At 39.9% G+C, this 21,300-nt stretch overlaps 1 protein-coding gene across 1 annotated transcript in view; it reads left to right on the forward strand.

Moving 5' to 3' along the window:
• Positions 1–21,300, forward strand: part of LOC126198475 (unconventional myosin-IXa-like) — a 350,557-nt gene that overhangs the window by 231,885 nt on the left and 97,372 nt on the right. The window contains exons 23-25 of the mRNA XM_049934833.1: positions 4,838–5,043; positions 9,024–9,332; positions 14,008–14,273. Coding sequence (XP_049790790.1) covers positions 4,838–5,043; positions 9,024–9,332; positions 14,008–14,273 — 781 coding nt within the window. The remainder of the gene's footprint in view (positions 1–4,837; positions 5,044–9,023; positions 9,333–14,007; positions 14,274–21,300) is intronic.

Below are 21,300 nucleotides of genomic sequence, written 5' to 3' on the forward strand. Positions count from 1 at the left end.
TGCAAAGTTCGGTGGTTGCCTTGCATCTGTTCTTGATGTAAATAAATAATTTGTCAGGGTCTCTGGAAGACATCTCAAAAACTGTGAAGTTTGCTGGTGACACAAGGACCCAAATACAGTCACACCACATACAGTTACGAGAATAACAGGACAGGCTCACCATTGAATCACAGCAGACAACTGGGTTCAGAATAGAGTTTTAGATTCTTTTGCAAAAGTTTGTAACAGGTTGCCAGCAGACAATGAGCATCCCTAGATATAAAAAAAACAAATAAAAGAATTTTTCATTAGCTAGTCCTTCCACAGTTCATCAGAATATTTGAGCTCAAGAAAGTAGATGCAAAGTAACTCTGATGTTAATGTTAAATAGGTTTTAATTTTGTCGGTGCATAAACAGCTTGTTGAAAGCTACCTTAAATGCTTTGTTTGGAGTTTTATATGAAACAGTAGTTGTGTAGTGTAAGAGGAAGAGCAGTGACTTTCCAAAGTAGCTGCTTTTCTCCACTTGTACAAATGCATATATAATCTAGAAATAAATCCCAGAATTACCAGTGTGAGAAGTTTACGAGTAGTCAACATCTGTTGTTAGTATACTTCACAGAAGTAGCATGCAGTTGCTGTTCCTGCATGTTAACGTGTAACATGACACATTACACGTCTCACAGAACACAATGTTAAATTCCTCTCTCTTTGTCTGAACAGGCTCAGAAGGCCTAAAGTATCGACTGACCTCCATGTCATCGTCATCTGATAAGTGTCACTAGATGCGGAATTGGAGGTACGTGTGGTCAGAACACCGCTCTCCCAGCCATTGTCAGTTTTTGCGACCAGAGCTGCTACTTCTCAGACAATTAGCTCCTCAATTAGCCCCACAAGGGCTGAGTGCACCCCGGGCACAGCAGTGCTTGACAGACCCGTTCGGTTCACTCTCGATGATTCAGTATTCACTGAAATTGTAATTGTCAAAGTTGTTGGATAAGCATTGGGACATGTAATAGTCTTCTGCTCCAGAGCTCCACATTATACCATGTGCGCTGTTTGGTGTGTTTCGAAGCAACTCTGCCTGCACCAGTATTGAACTCTTATCATCAGATCTGCCACATATCGCTGCCTGTGCTGTTCTACAAAGCAGGCAGTCCTCTGGCCTCCATGTTATGTAATGAGGCCTGGACATCCAACACCTTGTGACCTACTCATGGTTGCACTGTCTTACAACAACAGGGTGTGCACGCCCGGGGACAACTGGAAAATCTGGGAAAAACACAAGAATTTTTTCAACAGTGTGAAAACCCGGGAATTTTTTGTAATTCCGGGAATTTTTCATTGTTTTAGCTATCAGTTAAATTTTTGTAATTTTGACTGGTAAGAAGTGATACTCTTAACAAAGAATGTTACTGTATCCTGCTACTGGAGAATAATACTGCAACAATAAAACATAAATTGAGGGGGGGGGGGACAAAATAAAACTGTAATTACAAAGGAAATGCGCCACTTACAACAACAAAACACCATGTACGTACAAGCGTCTGCAAACAGCAAAAATATGTCGAAGGCCTTAGGGCGAAGACTGTGCTTCATAACAATAAATTGCTTTCTATGAGTGTGACGTCACAACTATTTACAGTAAGTTCATTTGAGCAGTTCCCAGCAGGCTCAAGTGCACGCACAATTGACTCGCATATGAGCAGTACCTTCCCCCGCTTCCGACTACTTGAAGTGTGGCTGTTAGCTGTATCTGCAGTAGCAGCAAGCAGCCAGATGCTAATGAGAAAAATTTTTCTGGCACACCCTAGCTGCCAGATTCATGCATGCGCAGAGTTGTCAGAGTTGTAGTGGGGAGGGGGGTAGTCTTCACGTGACCTGTGTTTACATTAAGTGATTTCACTGTTTCCTCTTTGTGTACAGCTCCCATGTCAAATGAAAACAAAATGGATTTCTGTGTCGGGGAGCTATCAAGTGAATTAAAATATTCACATAATTATGAAAGGTAAAAATTTATTATTAGTTTCAGTTTTCTGATTTTATTTCCATGTGTTTGGCAGTTAAGCATTAATCTCCTTGCAGAACAATGAAGCTATTTTTGTCAGTTCGCTAAAGAAATTTGGCTTTATTAATCTCTTCTGCTGAGGCAATAAATTTATTTGAAGTGCATACTTTCATCTTCTGCCATGTATGGCATTATGCCATAATAAAGAACCAAACATGAGATAGTACAGTACTGGTACACCAAGAAAATTTATATCCCGAAAACCACACTGAAAAGCTTATCATCATGTGGGACCTACTTTGTTGTAAATCTGGATAAACCAATCTGCCTTCAAGCCGAATTATTCATTTTAGTATGGTTTAGGAAATCTGATGCTCCTGAAGCATCCTCTGATGTCCTGTTTCTTTTATGGCGTAAAATAAGATCTCTTAATGCTTTTTACATACCAACATCTGGGCTTCCTATAACACTGCAGCTGCACACACGCAATAATGCCTATTTTCTGGTGCTATCTGGCAACTGCTAAAATGAACCTATTTCTTAACAGTCTCGGGGAAAGTATTGCGAATGGGGGTTTGTAAAGCATTACTTTCAAAGTAAATTTCCTTATAAGCAAGATGTATTATGTTACATGTGTAAATACGGGATGAATTTCTTAAATCACAGAGGGTTTGACTCTCATTTAAAACTTAACATTTGCTTAGCTTTTCTTGTAGCTACACTAAGTATATTAACGTAAACCATTAACTTTTCCTCTTTGTGTGTTCACACTATTTAACGGTGGTCTTGCTGTTGGCTGACTACAGCACATGTCTTATGATTTGAGTATCTGCTGTCATTGGCTGGTGAAATAATGCAATGCCCCAGAAACTAACGTGCCATGTTTGGTGGAATTCGAATTTACACTTCTGTAATGTGAAAATATGAAGTGTATATGTTGCTGCACATCAAAGGTCTTTCCAAAACTTCTCTTCTTTGTTTTCATCAGAGGTCTTTCCAAAACTGCTCTCCTTTTTCTTCACCAGTTTTTTTTTCTTCGTAAAGTGCTGAGAAGTTCTATGCCAGTGTATGAAACGTTAACCATTGAAAGGATTGAAAAATTTTACAGTTCTGAGGGAAAATCTACGTAAAACCTACTGCCACTTAGCATGGGAAAAGTGTAGTTTCTTCCGGGAAAAATTAGCAAGATATTGGAAGTGGTAGAATAATGTAAGTATGAAGCTTATAAATTATGAATCATAATTTCATACTAGCTCAAAACTCTTAAACAGAATTTTTGTAGGACTGGTGAACAGACTGAATTAAAAGGAATATCCATGAAAAATCCAGGAATTTTTTTTTCCTTGTCCACATATACACCCTGAACAACTTTCCATTGATGTTCGTGACAGTAGCATGTGAAAAGCTGAGGAGCTTCGCCTTTACTGAGGTGCTCATTCCCAGAGATGGGGCCATAACAATCTGTCTTTTGTCAAAACTGCCTATGTCATTGGGTTCCCCATTTGCGGCCCTCATCATTGTTAGAATGTTTCTTCATTTGTCTCTGCTCCGCTTATATACTTTCCTTTCCATTTCATGTGCCTGCAACGCCACCAGGCTGTGTTATTCTTGCTGTTGCCAGTTATCATAATTTTTTGGCTCATCAGTGTTTAAGTACTGGACTTGCCATCAGCATTCCAACACCAGGAAGGATAGCACATTATAGCAGGAAGAGTACATATTAAATTTTTATATGATCTGATGCCATATGGAAAGCAAAATTTAGTACACAGGCATCTCTGTCAGCAACTATTTCTCCAACCCAGCTGGGCATTTTGTTGAATTGTGCTAGGATAGCAGACACAGCTATGTCATTCCATGCTGTTTCGATCCTGTGCCAAAGTTCATCAGTTGTAGTAGCTTCTGAGTGGTGATGTGCCAATCTCTTGGCAACCTATGACAGATGTTCTCAGTGGGTGAGACATCTGGGGAACGTGTTGGCCAGTGCAACAGTTGAACACCCTATACATAGAGATATGTCAGCTCAGCACTTGAAAAATGCAGTCTTGTGTTATCTTGTTGGTAGATAACATTATGCAGACTTTGAAGATAGACAACAACCACTGACTTTAACACATCAGAAATGTAATGCCTACTGTCCATATTTCCAGCTGTGTGAGCCAGAGGCTATTGTGTTGTGCACTCTACACCAGGCATGTATAACAGTGTTGAATTCTTTTACTCTTCAGCATCTACATATACTGATGCGTCCATTATGATGCTGTAAGAAGAACCAGAACATGTTGGAAGAGAGATTGAGATACTACTCGTGTGTCCAGTGTTATCATTGGGTGCACCACTGTCTGTGTGCATTTCTCTGGTGGTATATCAAAGGGTCCATAACAATGGTCCCCTTGCTGAAGATATGTGGTGCTCCAAACATCATCACACTGTCCATGTGGACACTTTTCTTGCTGCAAATGTTCTATTTCTTGACTCAAAGTAATTGGCATGGCTGTACAATGCTACATGGCTCGGCGAACAATATGTCAGTCATCTTAGGCACTTGTGCTACACACTGAAAAGGCTTCTGAAATATTTACATTCCATTGTGTTTAAATTTCATGCGCTTACTTTTTTTGGGTGTTGCAAAATTTAAGGTAATTTTTCGCAATAAATATTCAGCCTATTAGGTGGAGCAGAAATTTGGATGATACATATGAAGTAATTGAGTTTTGTTCCATTGTTTCTTCTTTTTTCATAGTTTTTAATTTTTTGTTTCTTTCATTAGTATCACTCACTTCCTGATTGTTGCAGCTATAGTGTTTCAAGAAATATTCGTATAGCTTCTTGAAAATATGTATTTTACAGGCGGGAAAGTCGGTCAGTGTCCGTTGAACTATTTGGTGATACAAGACGACGACCAACATTGTCAGCAAGTGTTAGTCATGAGGGTCATTCACCAACAGAACCTGAAGCTCCTGCTCGTGGCTTGCGGCGGCAGAGGGCACCTCGGGGAACAGTGTGTCGCAGTGCTGGGGAGGAGTTATCTGGTGGTGTTGTCATTGACCCGTCGGGTATGTATTCAAAAGAAACTCCTGGCTATTTAGAGATCATAAAGTTGGTTGTTTTGTAATTATTTAATACCCCATTTTTCCTGAAAGACAAACTTGGCTTAAAGTTTTGCTTTACAGGTGGAACCATAGTGTTGTAATGTTCACTGCAACAGTTAAGAACAATTCATTTTGTAAGATATTAACCCGTCTGTGGCATAACTGAATGATCATTAACCTGAGCATCAATTGAAAATTTTTTTTTTTCCAGTGGCCTGATATGTGTGAATACTATCGTGAAGGTAGATGTCGTTTGTGGTGACTAGTGAAGTGAAGTGTAGACCAAGCAGAAATTTCAGATGACATACAATGTAGTTGCTGCTGAATTCTGGAACATATTCTGAGACCGAATATAATAAATTTCCTAGAGACCGAGTAGCTTATGTCCATGAATCAACAGGGTTTTAAAAAGCACCACTCATGTGAAACTTGCTTTTTTCTTTTCTCGTGTGATCTACTGCCAACTGTGGATGAGGGGCAACAGGCAGGTTCCACATTTGTAGATAGACAAAATACCCCGCAGCAGACTGTCAATGAAGGTACGAGCAAATGATATAGGTTCCCAGATAAGAGAGTAGCTCAAAGACTTCTTGAATAATAGAACCCAGTATGTTGTTCATGATAGCGAATGTTCCTCAGAGATAAGGGTATTGTCTGGAGTGCCCCAGGGAAGTGTGATAGGACTGCCGTTATTTTCTATGTACATGTAAATTAATGTGGGTGAATAGGAAAAACAAACCTGTAATGTTCGAATGTAGCATTGTTAGTGTCCTGCTTGACAGCCATATCGTTTAAATATCAGGGGATAATGTTGCAAAGTGATATGGAATGGAACAAGCATGTGAGGACAGTGGTAGGAAAGCAAAATGCCCAACTCCAGTTTATTGTAAGAATTTTAGGAAAATATGGTTGACCTGTAAAGGAGACTGCATATGGGTTTCTAGTGCAACCTATTCTTGAGTATGCTTGAATGTTTAGGATACACATCTGGTCAGATTAAAGGAAGACATCGAAGCATTTCTAAGGTGGGCTGTTAGATTTGTTATGGATGTGTCTCAGGAAGTCACAAGGGAATCCCTGGAGAGATGATGGTGATCTTGTGACCACTGTTGAGAAAATTTAGAGAACCAGCATTTGAAGCTGACTGCGGAATGATGCTGCTGCCAACATACATTTTGCATAAGGACCACGGAAATAAGATAGAAATTAGGGCTCATACTGAGGCATACAGATAGTTATTTTTCCCTCGCTCTGTCTCCTAGTGGAACAGAGAGGAAATGACCCATAGTTGTACAGGGTACTCTCCACCAAGCACCATATGGTGGCTTGTGGAGTGCATGTATAGATCTAGATGTAGATTTAGATGAACATCTTTAATGTAAGCGTGCATCATTTTGAAATGGATCGTGGGTGTCAAATGATGAAGTCAGAGGTGTGTTTTATTTATTTCAACCTATAGCTGCTATAAGCAGAAAATAGTTGGGGAGTGTGGAATGCGAAATGGAAAGCTGTGTCTTTCGGTTTGTTGTCTTTTGAGGCACTTAACATTTCAGAATATTCGCAAGTTCACATTCCATGCCATTTCAGTTAGATCTGAAATTACTGGAGCATGTCAGAAATGACAGATGTATGTTCTTTATCTGCTGATCTAGAATATATAACCAGCATCCTGCCCTTAAATGAATTCCATCCTGCTAATTGGAGGTTGTGTCATCAGACGTAACACTGTGTGATCAGAAGTAACACTCAGCTATCCTACCAATTTCAACATTCTTATTAGCTTCATCCCAGTCTCATGCCATATGATCATTCACACTGAATTTCCTTGTCACAAAGTTGAATTGTGTTGCAGTTCTTTAATGAGTATGATAGTGAACTCAGATTGGTTTTTTGGCCATCAAATTTGCCTGATTCTATTACAGTTCCTTTATTTTTATTGATGTTTTGTTTATCTTATAACCTCTTTCTAAATACAGTATTCTGTTCTGAAGGTCTTCAAGTCCTTTGCCAGTCTCTTACAGAATTAATTGTTTGTATCAGCCTTTTCATTCATTTGCTAATGATTTTTGTTTGTATTTTGTAACTATGACTTATTAAGCTGATCCTTTGGTGGTATTCACACCTATGAGCATGGTGTATCTATGGCAAGAGATTCTTATGTTCTTCTTAAAGTCTGAGGATTTTTCACCTGTCATATAGTTTTGTGTTTGATTATCCGTAGGATCTTGGAAATTCTAAGGAAAGTTGTCTACTCCAGGTGCCTTGCTTTGACTTAGGACCTTCAGTACTCTGTCAAATTTTTCTCACAGTATCACATCTCCCTCCTCATATTCAGCTATGTCCACAATTTTGTCTTCAAGTTAGTTTCCATTATACAGCCCTATAGGTGCTTGTCTTTTAACCAAAGATTTTTTAAATTTTCCTGTAGGTAGTATATATCTTTCCACTAGTCATACATGCATTATTTGCTTTGCCTTTCTTCTCTAGCCATCCTACATCATCATTTTAGAATTTTTGTCAATGTCAGTTTTTGGACATAGGTATTCACTTCTACCAGCTTCACCTGCTGTGTTTTTGTATTTTCTCCTTTTGCCAAGTAGATTCAATATATTATTTGTTATCCAGGTATGTCTATTGAGCATTGTCTTGTTGCCCAATTGTTCTGCTGCTGCCTTCATAATTCTATCTATCAAAGGTATACATTCATTTCCTATTGTGATCCTTTCCCCACATTGACTCAGTTGTTTCCTAATGTTCCTTTTCTAACTTTCAGCTTCTCTGGGCCCCATGCCCTTGATTTCCTAACTTAAGCAATTTATTCACCTTTACTCTGCAGTTCACAACCAGTAAATTATCGTCAGTCCATGTGTACTCTTGGATATGTTTTGCAGTTTCAAATGTGGTTTTAAATCTCTTATCATTACATAATCTATGTGAAACATTTTGGTGTCTCCAGATCTCTTCCATGTATACAGCAATCCTTGATTCATGACCCTTGTGTTTGCAATGATTAAATGGTGCTTTATGTAGAATTGTGCCTTGTGGATTCGCCTTTCATTCCCCCCTCCCCCCAGTCCATGTTTGACTATTTTCCCTTCATTTTCTTTTCTTGGTATTGGATTTCAGTCTCCCAAATTTTCGTTTCTCTTAATGTACTGCATAGTTTCTCTAATTGGCTATAGTTATTTTGCCTTCCTATGGATCATACAAATATTGATAAGTGTCTGCTCAGCAAAAGTCTTGTAATACCCTGGTAATAGAAAAGAGTTTTTAAGCTCCGTGGTAAGATATTGTTCGTGGACAATTTTCATTATTTTTTGGAGTCAGGGATGCCTGTGGATTTCTTGTTTCTGTTGGCAGTAAAGGTATTAAACCATTGGTGGTTTGAAAATTGTCTGAGGTGATGAATATTACTCATGAAGCTTTGGACAGTATGCTGTCATAATAAACAAATCTGGTGTGGCTGGCATTGAGATATTTTTCTGCATATAGCACACCACTTCTGCGTTCAGAGATTATGTAGTCTGTCAGTATTTCATAACACAGATCAGAAACTTAAAGATTGTAATGTAGTTCCATCATGTCCTAAGAAAGACTAGAGCTCATTTAATCTGGAATGAACTTGAATATTCTGCTTAATAATGTGATGTCAAAACAGAACTGAGTGACTTTGTATTGCATATCTAGTGTGTGTAAGAATTTTTATTGTTATGAAATATTCTCTTCACAGGTCAGAAGATGGTTGCTGTGACAACTGAAAATGGTAATACAGATTAACAGTTTATGATTTTGTTGGTGAATTTCAGTAAGTGTTTCACTGCAGTGACTCATTTTTATGAATGAAATCTTCCTGCTTTTTCTATTCCAAGATGAACAGGGTTTCAAAAACTGTCTCAACTTCGTAACTGCAAAACGTATTAATCTGCAAATAAATCTCTCCCCAGGTGCTACTAAACTCCTCCTTTCAAGTGAAAGCTCAGGCATAGGAGTTCCACGGCGGCCACGCAGTGGTGGGATTACAACGTTAGAACTGCGTCGTCGAAATAGTGATCCGGCTTCGAGGCCAGCAATATGTGTGGGGGATGGTTCACCATCTGTCAGCAAGGCTTCAGATGCCCTTGAGTGGAAGGGCAATCTGTTCACAATTGCAGGGCATACATTCCGGAAAGTAACAAAATTTTCCAAAGAAGATCGTTGTGTATACTGCTCGGAACCAATGATAGCTATTGTAACACAAGGACACAAATGCACAAGTATGTGAGAAATATATTTTTGTTTCTTTCTCAGTAACAAAAATTGTTTTTCCAAATTAAACCTCTGACAATATAAATTAATAGCTATACTGAAAACTGAAACTCCCAGTAACACACTGAATTGACAAAAGTCATGGGATAGCAGTATTCACATATACGGCTGGTGGTAGTGTCTTGTACATACAGACAAAAGGGCAGTGCTTTGGTGGAGCTGTCATTTCTCTTCAGGCAATGTGTGTGAAAAGGTTTCCAATATTATTACGACAGCACAGTGGGAATAAACAGACTTTGAATGCGGAATAGTAGTTGGAGCTACAAGCATGGAATATTCTATTCCTGAAGTGAAGTGGTTTGGGGATTAAATATTTCGAGATCCACAGTGTCAAGAGTGTGCCGAGAATACTAAATTTCAGGTGTTATCTTTCACCACAGACAGCCTTTAGTATCGATCAAGAACGGTGGCATTTGTGTAGAGTTGTCAGTGCTAACAGACAAGTGACACTGCGTTAAATAACCACATAAATTAATGTGGGACAGACAACAAATGGACCCCTTAGGACAGAGTGGCCACCCAGTTCAAGACGTCAGTTTGTGCACAGAATTCTGTACTGGGAATACTTTCGTAGTTATAGAGGCAGCGTGGCTCAATATTTCTGCAGGAGACTTCCAACAACTTGTTCAGTCCATGCCACATCTAGTTGCTGCACTACGCCAGGCAAAAGGAGGTCAAACACGATATTAGGAGGTATTACATGACTTTTGTCACCTCAGTGTGTATTATAATATAATGTAAGAAGATATTTGGAACCATGTCTCAGAATTCCATCAGCTTGGCAACATTCCATATTTTTGCATGTTCTGCAGTTTTGTTAATCCTGTAGTTAGAACTTCATGTCAGGCTGGAACTACATCTCCCTTAATGGTTAAAAGTACAGTTGTGTTAATTCTTCAAACCAATAGCTTCCATGCCCACAACTAGTCTGCTGGCGGCAGTTTACATGACTGGCTGGTATGTACAGGATTGCAGTGTTCAATTAAATTGCTCTAGTGCGCGAATGAAATTTTCGGGAATTGTTAACAGTATACTTTTATTAAGTTCATACAAGATTAATGAAAATGAACTTTCAGTGAGATATACTTTGAAGTAATAACCGAAACAAAGTCCTACACCACAGTCTCTTCCTATATGTTTCCAGCTGTTCCTTTACAAGACACAGCCTGAAATTTATATGAACCTCTTCCTTCACTTTTTCAGTGAGTTGGTGGACAATAACTATGGACTGAACTATGTAATAAGCTTCTGAAGACTGTCCCATTTTTCTTTCGATTAAGGCAATTTGTAGTTCCTGACTTCTTCTGGCCCCCATTTTCCAGCAAAGATCTTAAGGGTGTGTCAGCTCAGTTACCCCTACACTTAACTGAGAAAGTAGTGTTGTTGGTTCTCAGCAGACAACAGAGTATTGCAGTTTTACCTGCAGGGTTGCAATTGGTATGCGGATGGTCAGGTTACTGCCAGTGTCACAAATACATCCTTAGGTTCCGGGTTTTATTAGTTGGTGAAGTACATCATCTAATGCCTTTTCACATACTGCTCTCAATTTAACACAATAGAGGGAACTTAAGTTATGGTGACATATTTCAAGTAGATTTTCGTGCATTTACATATTCAGTAGCTAAAAATGAGTTCTTTGTGAAATTAAAATATATGTACCACAATACGATAATGTGACTTAATGATTATGTAAATAGAAAATCCAGAAGGGAAAGTGAACAGCTGGGAACATGCTGACCACTATTCACTTTATTGATCAAAGGAGGTTTGTAATGCTGATTTGCAACGTACATAACGACAGTGCATTTTATTACATTATTCTAGAGTTCAGTTGCTGTTTATTTCAAGGTTAAATAACAAATATGTGCTATGATTTTCATCTATTGTGTATAATAATGGTGCTTGGAAAAGTGTGACTTAATTGTGAGCTCACAACTTCTCCAATTACCTCCATTTCTCCAGTTGTGTTTTAATAAATTCATTTTGGCTGAATTTCTAGTTTACCTTAGTTGTCTCAAAGTAAATTAAAGAACAACAGGTCAAATGGTGTGTGTGATTACCATCAATGTAAGTTTTATTTAGAACACAGACTTAAGGACTTGATCAGTAGTCTGAAGGAAGTCATGTTTAACATAAATATGCTTTTTTCCTATATTTATGTTATGTGTGGGTATTAATGCTGTAGCATTTGCTGAATTCCCTTCTGAAGCTCTGTCAATAGTCAGAAAAGAGCTCTCTTTTTGAAGGAGAAATGTAGCTGTATTTATTCTCTGATATCTGTGTTATTTCCATTTCACTGGCTCAAGTTGGACCACCAAGTTACCATTGTGTGTATAATGGACAAATTGAACACTGAAAAAGATTTTCATATTAAATGACTCATTATCCCACATGAAATTAGCAGGGAGCTAAGACAGCTGTGAAACAGAATAAAACACAACACGAATGACTGTCACTTATCAACTAATGATGACTCAGTCTCTTTTTTATTTTAAGGTTGTACTGTATACATAATCATTAGTAGCTTAATATGATTGCAGGTCAGATGTAGACAGCACTCTTAATCTTAACCTTAATTTTTTTGTTTTTCCAATTTATGAAGTTTTTATCTAACATCTCTGCTGTGCTCCACCCTTGAACACCGCCTCCATCATCACTACTACTGTCATTCAGACATTGTGGGCAGGAGGACAGTATGCCTGTCCTACCTTTTCCCCTGCTGTCTGTTCTTAAGACAATTCATTGTTTATCCTAATTATGGTGAATATGATCTTAAGTGTAAGGGTTTAGTGAGTGTATGAAAAAGGAAAATCTGTCAAACTTTTGTTTTGCTTCAAATTAATATTGATCCACATTGTTTTTAAACAGAAATGGCTTAATTTGAGGATATCTTGTATTTTCTTAAGCATGTGTATTTTCTGAAGCATAAGCCTAGGTATGTATGCATGGTTAAAGAGTTTCCAGTTATGAATGAAATCAGCATGGTAAAAGTACCTTGCATATTTCTGAAACACTGATGCTAATATTTTCTTACTGTGGTGTGAGGGCTTATCTTCATGGGGTAGATTGTGCTCCATCATTGCTATTCCTAACCGAGTCTCCCAAATAGTGGCATTAGTAGTGCACCAAGGTTTTGCAGTTGGTTTGTGTTGCAGAAAAAGCTTTCTCTTCTGATTTGTAGTACACTGCTGACTTTTAAGAAATTCAATGAGAGAGAGTTTTTAAATTGATTTAGATTGTTTAATTGATTTGAATTTGATATTTGTGGACCAAATTTTGAGTTTCTAGTGAATAAAGCACTAATTCAGGTTACCTTCCATTCAGAAAGCTGTTGCACTCAGCGACTGTTATATTGGCTTGTGAATTACAGATTGCAGCGTTTGTCCGTTTTAAATTTTATTGTGCAGATATAGATTTCTGCTAGAAGCTAGCCATTCTCAATGCACTATTATTTTCGCTCAGTGCACATAATGCCTGTTGGTCGGGCTTCATCCACAGTATATTGAAAACTACTAGCATTCAGTGAACTGTGGATGAAGCCCGACCAACAGGCATTACATGCATTGAGCGAAAACAATAATGCATTGAGAATGGCTAGCTTCTAGCCAAAATCTAGATGTCCACAATAAAATTTAAAAAGGATGACTGATCGTTGCAATCTATAATTTACAAAGCACTAATTATCTTTAATTGTGGTAACAGATAACATCAGTGATATTTACCCTGTTATAGTTGTGTGAACTTCAATTTCACAATGCAACACATCTTGTATGGAATTTGTGCACATTAGTAATCTTTTTCTTCAGTTGTGTCAATTTCCAGTAGTGTCTTGAAATGAGTGTAAATTTCATTGGATCCATTATTGTATCTGCTGACATGCTTCTTGTAACAGTGCCAGAAATGGTGCCTTCCATCATCCCAAAGAGAGCTAAGATTTAATGAAACTTGGCAGAGTAGCATACTATAATGTTCCATACATAATGTACAAACATGAAATGCCATAGCATTCTATCAGTGCCTATAAGGATGAATTCACTTAAGTGCTAATAATTTTAACTATGTGGATGAGTCATTAATCTGTCAATTGCCTTAAGCACTTTTGTTGACCATTTTAATGAATTATATAGGTCTTTTTCAAGCATTGAACTGATTTTCCACATTACAGGTTTTGATCAATTTTAAGATTCCAAGTACAGCAAGGAGAATGTTATAATCATTTATTTTTGTAGTAAAACATTTCCATTTCAGCTTCTATTGAGCAGTTTGAAGCATATAGAACGGTTGAAAACACCCTTTCATTTTATTATGAAGTTTCAAATAATAAATCAATATTCCACTGGTGAGATAATCTGCGATAGGATTTTTACTTGTGGAAAGTGATTTACTAACTACAAAGATTAAAGAACTTTTTGATTGTTCTTTGTTAACAACCAGCTTTACTGTTGAAGTTATTAATGATCATCATTATTATAGTTTCATTTTGATCTGACCAAGGGTATCTGTCATGAGGTTTTTTTACCAACAATTTTTTACCCCATTTTAGCCATTCTTTGCTCTTGTAACACATTTGTCATAATGGCCATTACATTATTTTCCTTTTATTAATGTTGTACCTTATTTCAGATTGCAAGAAATTGTTTCATCCAAAATGTATCCAGAATGGCGGTGTTCTGGAAATGCCTTGTTTACAACAACCTGCTGGAGGTGGAAAACCGGGCAGGAGAAAAAATCGGAAGCTGTCACAGATGCCATATGACCTCAACAAGCCTAAGCCTGCTATAACAGGAAAATTTAGCCTTACTAAAACTTCAGAGTTTACTGACAGTCCTGACAAAATTATATCTGATGCTGCAGAATTGCAGCAGATGCAGGATTTTATAACAAAGAAAGTAAGAAAATCGGCTTTCATTTTTTCATCTGTGTAACTGTTTTACATGTTTTATCACACTCTTGTATATAACTTTCCTCCTTGTCTATAGCCTTGGACACCATTTCAGATCTGTTTGGATGGAACAAATTATGTACTTTTTAGAATTTATCAATAGTATTATTCTTATTAAAGTATTTTGTAGTATGACGCTATGTGGAAAGCCGCCTTCCCTTTTCGTTAGTGATAATGTTGTATACAGTATTTGCTTTGCTGTCATTCAGTGCAGATGTTGATTGCTGGGAGTAATAGAATACAAAAATCTATTTCTACCATATTTATAAATGGTGTAATTCAATCAAAGACAGTATGATGAAAAAAAAAAAAAAATGGAAATATTTTATTGTGTAATGTTCAGTGTTGCTCAGAAACTTAAGTTTCTTGTTTCTTTGTGACCAAAGAAAGCAGTCTTTTATGGCAAGACTGTTCAGTCATATTTTGTATTAAACTGCTTATACACTTGAAAGTGAAATGTCTCGTGAACTGCTAAGCATGAGACACCTGCTCCTGAGTCACAGGAGGCGCGGGGAGAGGATCATAGATCCGACTAGTGGGAACACTGGTGTCCAGTCCAGAGATCGGAGTCTGAGGTGATGGCAAAGGTGCCAGTTGTGACTGCAGCCACTGTTGGAGCTGGGCTGCCGTGATGGGTCAGGCAGGCGTACTCGGCAACGATATCAAACACCCCAGATGCTGAACAAGCATCTACGCCCAGACACAGGCGTCCCATGAATAGGTGGGCCCGAATACAGGGTGGGCATGCTGCACAGGATGCAGGAGGTCGAACAGGATGTGATGTCAGTGCCCATGCAGAATTTTGGCCAGACAGACCTTGTTGACAGAGGTGGACCTGTGTCGAGAGGAAGTTGTGCAAGGCCTCCTCAGTCTGTGATGTATGTAAGGCCTTCTGCATCTAGGTGTTGCATGTGCAGACCATCTGCATAGCCATCCCATTGGAGGTGGGCTGAAATGGGGCAGTGATCAGATGTTCACCGCGGTTCCAGTGGCAGAAAGCTTGCAGCTGAGTCTGTGGGAATTGGAGCCCACTTTCTGACACCAGGGCGCAAGGTGCCCCTTCAGTGGCGAAAATCCTCGCAAGGGTGTGGATGGTAACAGGGGTGGTGGTGGTGGTGGTGGTGGTGGTGGTGGATGCACATGTGCTGCATATGGGAAGTTGGAGGGCACACCCACCACCAGCAGACACATAACATCTTGAAATGGCCTCCTGAAACCAGCGTGGATCCTCTCCCAAGAGTGGTTAGGTTGGGTCTAGGGTCAAGAACATTTATTTGTGGACAGTTGATTGAGGGAGCAGCCATGAGAGCAGCAGCAAGCGCATTTACTGTTTGTATTGATATTGAGCCATTAAATGCCAGAGCCTGGTCAGTGCCTTAGTATCATCCCCCATTATGATGCATGAAGGAGCTGATGAATTAATGGCCAGATTAGGTTTGGAATGATGACCTGGAAGTCAGAGTCCTTTGTAGCCAGTGTTAAGAGCTGGTAGCACAGCACGAAATAATTGTGAAGAATCAGTCGTCTTGATAGGAAACATGCCCTGATCACCCCTTCTCGACCATCGACAAAACCTTAAGCAGGACTGGGTTGTGGAATGGATGCTGAGGTGACCTCATAAACAGTCCGCAGGATTTTGTCCTAGATTGTTTGTTTCTGTTGATCCGGGGCAAAACAAACTGTTTCCCGGTGATAGAATTCTGCATGGTGGCCAGGAGGGAGGGAGGACACTTAAAAACAAATCCCAGTGCTGCAGACAGTGCACTGTCTTATCTGGGAATATAGACCGATGCTCAAACAAGGAAGTCAGGGATGTGTTGCCAACAAGTGAAATTTAGTGGCATACATATGTACATGAAAGTTATTGCACCATAAACAATAGCTAAAGCTTACATCTCATTTTGGAGTAGTTGAACTGTGCAGCATTACCTTTTGGATGTCAAGGTAAGGTTGTGCACTCCAGACCATCTGATAACCGGTGTGGAAAAACAGTCACAGTGCTGATCTCACAAGGCATTGAGATTACGAGTCACAGAAAACACCAATGATGGCACTGACGTCCATTTCATCACCCGATGATGGTGGCTGCTGCAGCATGCGGCGGGCAGACACCGATGAGTAGGGGTGGAAGTGGTGGTGGTGGTGGTGGGGGGGGGGGGGCATGGTTGGTATGCTGCCCTCTTACTTGTGAGAGGGCATAGGACAGGACCGGGGGCAGCGTCTATGTAGTGCCATCCTTGTTGAGTTAGTGATCGGCACTGGAGGTGTCAGTGAGAGCGTTAGAGACTAGGGCTGCACAGGACACAACAACAGAGGTGGCGACGGCAAAGGCGGCAGTGGCTTCAGGTATAGCAGTGGTTGCACTGGCAGTGATAGTCAAATAGTGGGGGCAAAGGAACAGCAGATTGCAATCTACCAGGCAGTGACTCCTCTGCAGTCTGAATGGGATCGTCTGCGACACAGGAACAGGTAATGGCGGTGGTAGGGGCAGGGGAGGCGGCAGGCCCTTCCGAACAGGCTCCACTGTAAGTGGCTGCAGCTGGTCGATGTGACGAGATGTCCACCTGTCAGTAATGTGGGCGACCCACAGGTGCAGCTTCAGGGGACCTGCCAGGTACATACTTCTGCATCTGAGTTTTAAACGTCTAAACCAAGCTTTCAGCGTCACCAATAGATTGAGGATGAAATGGGGGAGCTGTGAGATGGCAGGCACCTTTATCCTCTCAAAAAGATGCAAATTCTCCAGAAATAGAGTTGGGGTCATTATCAGTAACCATGGTATATAGACATCCCTCGGTTACAAAATCTTAGGCAGGGCTGAAATATTGGCCGCTGCAAAATTGGATCAACAATGTACCACATAGGGGAAACTTGGAATAAGTGTCCACTACAATGAGCTAACATTGATTTAGGAATTACCTAACAAAATTGACATTTAGACGCTCCAATGGGCACTTCACTGTCGGCCAGGGAGAAAAAAGGTGCCTGCGGGTCACCTGTTTCTGAATACAGCAAGTGCAAATAGCGATAAGCTGTGTAATGTCCCCACCTGTGCCTAGCCAATACACTTGCCGGTGAACCAAAGCTTTGGTGTGAGATGTTCACCAATGACCGACATGCAGAAGCTGCAGTACATTGTGGCATAAGGAAGAGGGAATCACAAACCAGGGAGCAGCGTCCTCTGTAGCTAACAAAAGCACCCCATCAAACACAGAAAGGCATGTTGGAGGGAGAAGTTGTTATGCAAGGGATCCAAGGCACGGCCTGGGGTTTCTCTGGCCAACTGTGCTGCACAAAAGAGACAATGTGACTAAGAACAGGATCCGCGGCGCAGCCGATACTGTCATGGCTCTAGTGGTGGGAAAACCACCAACCACGTTCGTGTTCTCAACATCTAAATAGAAACAAAGCAACTCATCCTAATTGAATGCTGAGTCTGACCTGCTCAGAAGGCGATATAAGGCATCATCCTTGGCATTTTGTGCCATTGGCTGGTAACAGATCTGATAATGGTAGTGGGAGAGGAAGAGAGCCCACCATTACGAATAGTGTGCTGCCTTGTCTGGCAGTAGCCGAAGGGTAAAAAAAGAGCGATCTGAGAATACCACTGCTAAGCAGGAGAAGTCTTAGAAACATAAGCAATGAGTTGTTCAGACCTGTCCGTGTATTTGTGCATCAACACCATACCAAGGCTGTGCTGAGAGGCACCTGTAGCCAACGCGAGATGCTGACCGAGCCGAAAAGTGGCCAGACTGGGGCAGAGTGAAATTTAGATGTAAGCAAAGTGAATGCTCTGTCACGAGCTGGGGACCAGAAAAAAGGCACATTTTTACACAAAACTGTGTGCAGTGGCTGAGCAATTGTGGATGTATTTGGTAAAAACTTACGGTAGTATGCCACTTCACATAGAAATACCTGCAATTCCTTAGTGGAGGTTGGCAATTGAATCAACATGGTGACACAATGGTCTGACCCCTGTGTGAGAAACCTCAAAACCTAAGTACTCAATTGATGGCTGAAAAAAATGAGATTTGGCAAGATTGCACTTGAGGCTGAAAAACAGAAAACAACAATTTGAGATGCTAGGTGGTCTTTGGTGGAAGAATGTGTAACAATGATATTGCTGAGGTAATTAATGCAGCCAGATACAGAGGCAGTTGGCTGCTCTAAAAAATGCTGAAAAAATTGTGGGTGTGCTAGCGACACCAAAAGACAGGCATTGATATGAAGTATGTCCACAAAGTAAGTTTCGTGGGGTTATATAAAACAAATGTGTACAGACACAGAAAAAATATTTGTGGTACAAAAATCTACAACTGTTAAATTACTTTTCTGCATACATTCCAAAATTTTGTAGGCACTTGTCATAGCGTGTCACAATTTTTTGTATGCCTTCTTCATAGAAGGTTGCCGCCTGTGTATTCAACCAGTAATCTTCGGTGCTTGTTCTGCATTGTGCGGTGCAATTTGTTAATGGTCTTGCAGTAACCATTGATTGTTTGGCCTCGTGGTAAGAAATCAATCAGCAAAATGCCTTTGCTGTCCAAAAAAAACAGTGCACATGACTTTTCGAGGTGTCAAGATTTGCTTAGGTTTAACCTTCATTGAGGATGAAGTGTGCCTCCATTCCATTGATTGCTGTTTTGTTTCAGGCATGTCATACGATACCCAAGTTTCAAACCCCGTGACTATCTGAGTGTGTCAAAAACTGAAGTGCACTGCCCATCCGTTGTTTTTTGTGTTGTTCAGTAAGAATTTTGGGTACCCAATGTGAGTAAAGTTTTCGAAATTTCAGTTTTTTAGTAACAATTTCATGAATTAGTGATAGTGAGATTTGTGGAACTTCCATAGCAGGGGCACTAAGTGTAAACTTAGGTTCTGCTTAATCTTCTCTTCAATTGTGTGGACCAGTTCATCAGTAACCGCAGGCAGACATCCACTTCGTTCTTCGCCGTGCACTTCATCACATCCTTCATTGAACAGTCTCACCCATCTTCTAACCATTGAATCACTCGTAACATTTTGTCCCTAAACCTCGCAAATTTGCTGATGAATTCCCTTTGGCTTAACTTTCTTTGCATTTAGAAAACGAATCACAGGTCTGATTTCACATGCGGTGGCATTTTCAATTAAAGCTGACATTATAAAGAAGCACTACAAAGCACACATCAGCAGCAACGATCTGAAAATGTCGTACATTTATTCTCCTTTAGTCAGAGTAACTGCCGCACATGCTCGGAACTGCGATCGTAGCACTGGTGCGAATAGAAATAGAAATGGAACTTACTTTGTGGATGACCCTCGTATATGGGTTAGGCTGAAAGGTATATTGAAAACAAGTAGGTGCCTAGAGGCTTCATGCTAGAGGAGCTGGAGATACACTTCTGACAGATCAATCTTGGAAAAGTAGTGGCTGCCTGACAATTTTGTGAGCAACTCTCAGGGCGGGGTAAAAGATATGTATTTATCATGGACTGCGCGTTAATCCTTTCACTGAAGTTGCCGCAGAGGCAAAGCATACCCGATGGCGTCTTAATGATGACCAGTGATGTAACTCATACTCTGAAAGAAATAGTCTGAATGACATTAAGCGACATCAAACAGTATATTTTAGCCTGAACAGAGTCACGCAACAACACAACAGGCACCTGTCGCACAAAAAAAAAAAAAAAAAAGTGTGGGTGGACTCTCTCACATGGTAATGTGGGCCTGAAGACCAATACATGGTATGTACGACCCGGAAGATCCGGGAAAAACCCAGGAATTTTTTCATCTGGGAGAAAATTGGGAGAAACCTGGGATTTTTTTTATAATTCTGGGAATTTTTCATTGTATTGGTTTTCTGTTAAGTTTTTGTAATTTGGACTAGTAAGAACTGATACTCTAACAAAGGATATTACTGTATCCCGCTACTGCAGAATAATACTTCAACAATAAAACATAAATGAGAGGAAAAAATGAAAATAACTTAAATTGCAAAGGAAATGCACCTTATACGACGACACAGTGCTCATGCAAGCGTCTGCCAACAGCAAAATGTGTCAAAGGCTTTAGGAAGACTATGCAACGCTTTATAACAACAAATTGCCTTCGATGAGTGTGAAGTCACAAATGTTTACATTAGATTTGTTTTAGCAGGTACGAGCGGGCTCATGCGCATGCGCAGTTGAGTCTTGTTTGAGTAGTAGATTCTCTTGCTACTGGCTATAGAAATGTGGCTGTTGGCTGTGCAAGCAGTCGCAGCAAGCAGCTAGATGCTACCAGGAAAAGGGGGCACCAAATTCGTAGTCTTGAGGAAAAAAACCTTGTTTCACAAAGCGCCTAGCATCCAGCGCACGTTGGTCTATGGATTATTGATTGGTTTTTTAACGCATCCTTGTTGGTTTTTGAACATTTTTGGACACATTTTAAGTTGATTTCTGAATGAATCATAAGTTGATTTTTGAATGTGTGCATAGTGTACCTGATGTGTCTGTCAGGACTTGGCATCTACAAATAAACTTTCCTTAGACAAAAGGGAACGGGGCTATACGAGCTGAGCAGAGTAAAACTGAACAGATGAATGCCAATCGCTGTCTGATTATATGGTTGATTGGGTTTTCGAATGATCAGCGTTGTTATAATTACTAGCGAAATCCGTAGATTCAGACTACCGGAATGGGGAAATAAATGACTAACAGGAATAAGAGGTGGGAAAGTTTACGTATTATCTTCTCAGTGTACCCAAGAAAATGAAATTTTGACAGAAAATTTTTGGCCAGCTTGCTACACTAGTAAGGACCAGTTGTACAATCGCCTGCTAACAGCCACTTAAATTCTATTCTGGAATTAACATGGAAAAGTGTTGTACGAACGTGTAACATTGCCTAATCGGAGAATAATCGCGGGGTAACTAAATCTGTGATTCTGGCAGGGTTAGTGAAGTTAATCGGCGAACAAATTTTGACAATGTCATGCATAGCTACACAATTGAT

The sequence above is a fragment of the Schistocerca nitens genome, chromosome 8 (assembly GCF_023898315.1).
Source record: "Schistocerca nitens isolate TAMUIC-IGC-003100 chromosome 8, iqSchNite1.1, whole genome shotgun sequence".
NCBI lineage: Eukaryota > Metazoa > Arthropoda > Insecta > Orthoptera > Acrididae > Schistocerca > Schistocerca nitens.